The 8795-nt window shown below is 35.0% G+C and overlaps 1 protein-coding gene across 1 annotated transcript; it reads right to left on the bottom strand.

Moving 5' to 3' along the window:
- Positions 1-788: 788 nt before the first annotated feature.
- Positions 789-8380, bottom strand: ifrd1 (interferon-related developmental regulator 1). The gene is made up of 12 exons (XM_073838055.1): positions 8176-8380; positions 5708-5812; positions 5514-5592; positions 5292-5416; positions 5040-5197; positions 4330-4380; positions 3596-3774; positions 3345-3453; positions 1838-1972; positions 1621-1749; positions 1428-1523; positions 789-1248 (listed from the first exon to the last, which is right to left on the bottom strand). The coding sequence occupies exons 1-12, from the start codon at positions 8204-8206 to the stop codon at positions 1162-1164; spliced, it is 1284 nt and encodes a 427-aa protein (XP_073694156.1). The 5' UTR covers positions 8207-8380; the 3' UTR covers positions 789-1161.
- Positions 8381-8795: the final 415 nt, after the last annotated feature.

Below are 8795 nucleotides of genomic sequence, written 5' to 3'. Positions count from 1 at the left end.
ATTTCAGTTCATGTTAATTCACAGTGCTTTAATATTAACAAGCACAACTTTTGATTTTCAATTGACATTAAAATTATTAAATGCAGTGGAAGTACTGTTTATTCTTAGTTCATGTCAACTAAAGTAGTTAAATAATGAACCCTATTGTAAAATGTTACCAAAAATACATTTAAATTTCACCAATTATATTTTATATATAGAGGGAAAACTCCCTCTATATATAAACTTTATAGACATTAAAAAAAAGACCTGTAAAAATAACACAATTACTATGTAAATAAACTTAAAATAGTACTACTTTGACTATAAAATAGCTTATTTGTTAGTGGTATCCTTATTTATAATTAACAAAATGTTCCCATGTAAGCATTAGGCCACCTTTTTATCATGTTTGCACCATTTCCCTCTAATGCTACGGTACAACCATTCACAGAAAGGTACCCACAAAGCATAAAAGGTAAGTCATGTTTGTAATAGCATATGGCCGGTCATAACCATGGGTAGAGTGTTTGTGAGATACAGTGTCCTCATGCCCATGTCAACATGTCATTCTGCTGCTGACGTCTGATGCTTTGTTACAAAACATCAAATGGCTATTTCAGCTTCAAGGAATCAGTGTCCATGGCAACTGTGAATGAAGCAAACAAGCGCACCAATTCCATGAAGTGCAAAGGAGGTTTAGGATGTCTAATTTAGCCATTTCTTTAAGAGAGTTCAAGGCCTCTGGTTTTATCAAAATGAGTCATCCTTAATCATTACAGCTGCTGAGAAAAACAAAGACTTTTAAATAGGGGGTATCAACTTCATCTAATTTTATTCATCTTTTTTGTATTTTTTTTTTTGTAAATGTACAGCCTTGTCACTACAGTACAGCCCATCGTGACACTAACTTACACAAAATACTCATAAATACTGTGCAATTCATAACATCACAGGACCTACAGCTACACAAACAACAGAAAACATGATCTGATGTTAGTGAACCCAACACCACTTACATATAAACATAAATTAAAATCTAAGAGAAATGAGTGAATTTATAGACAGCAAATATTAACATTTACACATAGATATATATATAAAAAGAGACCATGTTAGGAATGCAAAGAATCCAAAGACTTAAATCTAAGATGAAAAAAATAATGTGCTTTACAAAACTTTTTAAAACTCCCCGACATCCACCCTTTTGTCCCGAAACTTGTTCCTGGCCTTGGTTCGAGCTTTAAACGCAGCTGCGTTGTAGAGGTGCTGAAAGAACAAAGCATATAATTATGCCACAATCAAAACCTATAAATTATAAAAAAAAAAAAAAAAAAATAAAAAAAAAAAAATTATATATATATATATATATATATATATATATATAAAATGTGCTACACATGGAATTTCATACATCAGCTACACATAGAAAATAAACTGTTTCCTACCCTTTCCATTCTGGAGGTCTTCATGGCTTTCAGAGCAGCAGAATCAATCAACATCGGTGGTCCCAGTCCAAACACGTCTCTTATGAACTCGTTCGCCTGAGGTCACAAAACGAAACTTCAGTAATCACTTCAATCCCATTTTTGGATCCATTCACAACAACAACAACAACAACAACAACAACAACAACTTTACCTGTAGATGGTAGTTCATCCCAGAGCCGACAAACTCTCTGAAAGCGTCATAAGTCCTCTTTCTCACCCAGCTGTCAATGACCATTCGCTCTGTGCCGAAGCGGATTGTCTCGCTCTGAAAATCCCCTTCCTGTTCCGGACACAGACGAGAGGTCAGAATCTGAATTGCAGCACCCATGAGTCTGTCAACTGTGACAACTGTTCACTTCCTATCTCACCTCTACGGCCTTGAGGACATCTCTGAAGACGGATCTTTGCTTCCTCTTATCGTTCTTGGCTCGGTGTTTGTTGCAGTCAGTGGCTAAAGCGCTCAGCTTCTCACACAACGGCTCCCATCCATCATAATCAAAGTCCTGTGAAGGGACAAGTCACATTAGAAACAAAATTAAAATACACTGCAAATAAAAACTGAAAATGACAAAATACCTTGTTATTTGCAAATTAATTCGCTAAACTACTGAACTAAAACAATTTTATTGAAAGTTAAATACATTATATATAAAATTAATTTAATAATGCCGTTTAACAATTTTTTTGAGCAGAAAATCAAAATATTAGAATAATTTCTGAAGGATCATGTGACTGGAGTAATGATGCTAAAAAAAATCAGCTTTGAAATCACAATAAAAAAATTACATTTTAAAATATTTTAAAATATAAAACAGTTATTTTGAATCATACAAATATTATTTTTTACTGTTTTTATTGTTTTTGCTATACTTTGGATCAAATAAATGCAGACTTAGTAAGCAGAAGAGACTTTACAAAAAATAAATAAATATCTTACTATTCCAAAACTTTTGACTGGTAGTATATGCATTTAATAAACTGAATATTTTAATTTATAATTAAATATTTTATAATTATATTGAATTATAAAATATTTGGTGATTTTTTTTGTAATTACTACGTCATTTTAAATACATTGTAATAAAATAAATTTAAATATTACATAATTACATAAAACAAGTGATTTTATAAAATATTTGAACACTAATACTTTATTAAAAACAATACTTAATTTTAATTATTTGATCATTTTAAATATATTTTTTATTAAATACATTTTGATACCATTACTTATCAAATGCAATATCTATTAATAGGGCTGGGTATTGTGACCAATTCGGCGATTCGATTCTTATTTTTATGGTTTCGATTCGATTTGATATCGATTAGCTATCAATATTTCATTTAAAATGTTAGTTTTGCAGACATGGGATCCATATTTTGATATAAATGCTGGTAACTGAAACTCTCCTACTTAAGTTTATAAATGAAATGCACATCTACATTAATAATAGGGTGCACACAGTTGTTTATTTTAAACAATTTTTATTTTAAATGAACACTGTAAGAAGAAGTCATAAATATGTGCATCCATTGTTCACCATGTAAACAAACTGCAAAATGCACATTACTGTAAAAAAAATTAAAAGACAGTAACAGTTCTTAACTACAGCCTAATTATTTTTGATCACCAGATTTTTCTGCAAAAAGAGCAGCTGATGGTGACACCTTCAGGACGAGAGGTGAATATTCATATCCTCTTACGTGAAGCACGCCATTAAGAATCGATTCGGGGATTTAAACTGAAGATCAATTAAAATCTGAGAATCTATATTTTTTTACCCAGCCCTATCTATTAAGTAAAAAAAAAACACATTAAATAAAATAATAAATAAATGTATATAATTTTAATATTAAAAATTACACACAACTTACAGAATCAACATCTCTGATGAGTTCAAACAGGAGGGCGATGGTCTCCCCAGCAGCAATCCTCATGTTGACGTCGTCATTCTCCAGCAGACGTGGAAGTTTAGCAAGATGTCTAAAAACAGTAGCACATGCTTATTAGGATAAACCTGGGAGGATGTTGTACCTTAGTTTAGAGGGTTCAACATTTTCTTCAAGATCAGTTTGTAAACCATCAAGAACCTAAGGCCTAAAATCAACATTTTTCTTTGACTTACTTTTGTGCGATGACTCTGATGTGGCTGCCGGTGCAGATGGTAAGCAGCAGAGCCCAGGACAGGAGAGCGTTCGTGTGGAGCTGTGTGGTTTGAGGATTCACTGAAGGTCTGCTTCCATCATCTTTAACGTACGAGTGGGTGAAAAGGCTCTCAAAACACTCCATAGTGGCACACACATCCTGCAGATGAGGCACATCAAGTTTGAGTCAATCCCGAAAGCCTTGGAGACTAACACGTCTAAGTGCATGGAAAAACTACTCAAAACTGTTTACGGTTAACTTGAGAACCACTTTGACTGGATCCTTAAATGACTCTTGAACCAGATCAGTCAGATTTTAGGATGAATCAGTCAATCAGATTTGTGAACCAGTTCAGTGGAAAGTATTAGCTCAAAACACCAATAGTTTAACAAGTGATGTGGTTCTCAGATGACCTACTTTAGCATTTTCATGGCAAGTAACAAGTTGAAATGCTATAAAAACACAATATAACAAGCTATCCAATGTGTTTCAAGGTTGGTTTTGGATGAAACCCCTAAAATGGATTTAAGGTTGATTCGTTTTCAAGTAAGAATTTCCTAAGAGAATTTAAACCATCAAAAATATAAAGTCTGTCAAAAACTTTACTAAACTATTTTACAGCTGGTTCCGGAGTGAACTTTAAGATTTCTTGAAGAAGAATGACGTCTAAGTGAATGTCACAGACCGTACTAAAGCTTTTATAGCCCAACTTACCATGATATCATCTTCTGCTACTAGAGTGCAGACGCCTAGACTTGTTGCACACTGGAAAACAAAGCCGAGATCAGACTCTTACAATCTCAGATTTGACAGATTTTGAAATTTACGTCTTAAAGGGATAGTTCACCTAAAAACAAAAATTACCCTATGATTTACTTACCCTCTAGCCATCCTAGGTGTTTATGACTTTCTTCTTTCAGACGAATACAATCAGTTCAAATAAAATAAAAAATGTCCTGGCTCTTGCTACTTTTATAATGGCAGTGAATGGGTGTTGAGATTTTGAAGGAAAATAAAGTGCATCCATCCATCATAAAAAGTGCTCCAAACGGCTTCTGGGCCTTAATAAAGCCTTCTGAAGTAAATTGATGCATTTTGAATAAATATTTCCAGTGGATTATGGCTGAAAGTTTTAAATATGGATATTTTTCTTACAAAAACGCATTGATTCACTTTAGAAGGCCTTTACGGAGTACTTTTTATGATGGATGGAAGCACTTTATTGGACTTCAAAATCTCAACACCCATTTACTGCCATTATAAAACTTGGAAGAGCCAGGACATATTTTAATATAACTCAGACTGTTTTCGTCTGAAAGAAAAAAATCATATACACCTAGAATGGCTTAAGAGTGAGTAAATCATTTTCATTTTTGGGTGAACTACCCCTTTAAAAGCCACAGTAGATGAGCACATCTGCTTACAGCTTGTCTGGCTTGAATGTTAGCTGATCCATCGTTGAGGATGGTCTTAAATACGGGTTTGAGGGTCTTAAAAACCTCTTCGCTCTCAATCCCAGAGCCCAGCTGGATGCACAGGAGACACGCCAGCGAGGCTGCGGCACACTGCTCCACTCCTTTACCTGGTTTGCGAGTGCAAACAGCCAACTCAACTTTCCGCACTGATGTCATGGAAACATTTAAGGAAAAGAGTTCCAACTATTTGAAAACACAAACCTTTCTTCAAGCAGCGCTCAATGCTGTCTGTGATGGTCATCCTTCTCTCAGAAATGAATTCGTAAAGGATTTTGGTTGCCATGGCAGTCTTGAGTCCATCAAGGGCACCCTGTCTGGTCTTGGCACTAGGAAGGGAGCATAATTACTCAGTTCAGACTGCTGCAGGCTGGAGGTTTTAGCAGAAATGGATAATTCTGAACAAATTTGAATTAAAACACAAACCTCTTATCCACTGTGCTGTCGATGTACACCTTCAGTTTGTACTGGAAGTCCTCTTGAGCCATTTCTTCAGCATCACCAGCTGTCAAACAGGATCATAAATGTTGCTTCTTGCTAATAAAGCTCTATACAAGAGCTTACCCATGCTTTTGCATTGCACTGAATTGTAATAAACAAACAAGACTGTAAATACCCACCTTCCTCTGCTGCACTGGTTCTTTCACTGAGGCTGCTGCAGTGACTGAGAGTCTCGATAGATGCATCTTCATCACTGAACGGCTGGACATTCCCCTGTTGTCCCCCTACAAAATCAGATAAACTATAAATCATCCTTTAATAAAAACCTCTTTGCAAAGCTGCAATACATGGTTTAATCAGCACGGATCTGAATCTGTTACAGTCAGATAAAAAAAAAAAAAAAAAAAAAATTATTCAGCAACCTTGAAATAAAAATGCATTATACAAATCAGCATAATCTCACCGAACAGGTGGTAGTTGGTGTATGAATGTATAAATGATACAGAAACACTTTCTTCTGTGTTTAATTGGGGAAATTATGAGCTCTGAAAGTTGCGGTATATTTAAGGGTCGAAAGATTTTTTTAATGTTTCTGTAAGGCGTCATATGCCCATCCTGGCTGCATTTGTTTGATAAAAACTACAGTAAAACCGGTAACAATATTGCACAATATTACTGTTTAAAATTACACTTTTCTAATTGAATATATTTTTTAAAACTATTTAGTTCTGTTATGTAAAGCTGAATTTTAAAAGCAGAGTCACATGATGCTTCACCTTGAGCAGCTGGTTTGCTGTTCAAGAAACACTTTTCTGTTAAAAAAAAAAAAAAAAAAAGAGAGTTGTTTTGCTTAATATTTTTGTTTAAATTGTAATGAAATGGAAAATATATAATGGAATTGAAATGTAAATCCATTTAAATGTCTTTACTGTCACTTCTGATCAATATAGTGCATGGTTACTAAAGTAGTAATTTCTTCAAAACCCTGGACCACAAAACCAGTCATAAGAGTCTGTTTAATTGAGATTTATACATTATCTGAAAGCTGAATAACTGAGCTTTCCATTAATGTATTGTTAGAATAGTACAATATTTGGCCGAGATACAACTATTTGAAAACCTGAAATCCAAGGGTGCAAAAATAAATAAATATTGACAAAATCACCTTTAAAGTTGTCTAAATGAAGTTCATAACAATGCACTTTACTAATCAAAAACTGTTTTGATACATTTACAGTAGAAAATGTATGGAAATATCTTGACTTATCTTTGCTTACATAAAAGAAAAACTGATCATTTATACCCATAATGTATTGTTGGCTATTGCTACAAATATACCCATGCTACTGAAGACTTGTTTTGTGGTCCAGAGTCACATATACATTTATAAACAGCTAACTAATCCTGAATTTTAAACTGTAGTATCCTTTTGAATGAACTTTTATATGACAAAGAGGTGATCTCATTTTATGCACCTTCTAAACTTTGACCAACCCTGTAATGACACTTCCAGAGAACAGCATTTTCCAACTAATTTCAGACGGTCATAAGACATGGGTGTGCGTAACCTTGTTCTTATAGAAGCATTAAGTCTGTATAAGTGCATGTACTCAATTCAGCAATGTGTCAGCCCTGCAACATCTGCAAAAAGTACATAGTGTCTCATACTGTTTGGCAAGGTCAGAGAACGCAGCAACTTCTACTTTAGAAATTATGCAAACAAAACAGCCACTGTGTGGGATTTCTCACAAAAGTAAATACGCCTAGATGTAGAATAGTACAGCAGAGATGCAGATAAACCAACATGTGGGATGGTGTGAAGGACTACAGCAGGCTGCCAGCACACGCTGTCTCTTCTCCTTCTCAAAGGCCCTGCAAATCTAGCAAGCAGATGGGCTGAGAACACTTAATAACGGACTACAGACTGATTTATAGCAGAAAAAATAGGACTTCGTGTTCCTGGTTCCTCCTTTCGATCCTGTATTCAGTCCCAAACAGGCCTGTGTTATATAAGCAGGCTACTGCAGCCGCATGGCCTGAAATAACCTCAAAAACACATTGACAGCTGAGTTTAAACAAATTATTACAGTAACTTCCTCCTATTTGACATTTCACATGTCAATCTTATATAACATCTTATACGATAATCCACTTATTAATCTTAAGTAATCACATTTTGACCTCAATGATTTAAGTTGAGTGATGTTTTGTTATTAATCATACTATACAATACCAGGTCTATATGATAATCCTATTAGTTTGTTGCAAATGTTAAGGTTTTAGTCGTTTAATAAAAGTCATTAATCCAACAAACGGTTTATATCAACCCGAATATTTAAAACTAAATAACAATCTCTTAAAAACTAAATAACAATCTCTTAAAAACAAACACCACATGTAAAAACTCCAACGTACATGATCTACTTTCCATGACTCACACTGGGTATTATTCTTTTGTTTGTCAAAAGAAAGGCACTCCTGGCTGTCAACCAAAGCGGGTCACGTAGCAGTGGGAGTTGTAGTTCTCTTCCTCCAATTTCGTTACGCGGACAGCGTGTAAAGAACTACAAATCCCAGAATCCCTTTCGCGCACCAGGCCGCAAAAAAAAAAACAACCGGTCATTTCCAGACATTCCATCCTACTTACCTCTGCCGCTCCTTTTCTTGGTCCGTGGCATTTTGCTTAAATGAGTAGTCCCGCGCCTAAAATCAACCAATAGACGACCAGTTTTTACTATAATGTCTTTTCAGTTGAGTATATTCCAGTGGCACAGTGAAAAGGAAAGTGTTAAAAGCGATTCCGGTGTTAGACTTGGAGCGCGAGCGATACATTTTCCCTCTCAAACTAGGGCTGCGTCAGCGCGCTCCCGCGAAGCGCTTTTATACGACCGCTGGTGACGTCCTTAAAAAGGCGTTACCTCACGTAGACCTGGATACAGGAGAGCCAATCACGTTTCGGGACGCACATATGACAGACTTCCGCTTTGTTTGTATTGGTTTTTGCTGTCACGTCCTCATGCGGGTTCAACGTGTACACGTTACACAGTACAGCACATGATTGTTTTGTTTAATATTAAGTGTTTCTTCAACTTTGCGTACTTTTATGTACCAAAAGAGTTTAACTTACAAATGAAGGTAGCATTGAAACCGTTTTGGAAACTGTTTATCATCCATTCATCATCATAATTTGTGTGTGGTAATTCAGAAATGCCCTTTACTATAGTTTTTACCTTTAAAACATGAATGACATATACTGTAGTTTTTATT

Source organism: Garra rufa, chromosome 4 (assembly GCF_049309525.1).
Source record: "Garra rufa chromosome 4, GarRuf1.0, whole genome shotgun sequence".
In the NCBI taxonomy this organism is placed as follows: domain Eukaryota; kingdom Metazoa; phylum Chordata; class Actinopteri; order Cypriniformes; family Cyprinidae; genus Garra; species Garra rufa.
This window is presented reverse-complemented; position numbering and strand designations above follow the sequence as displayed.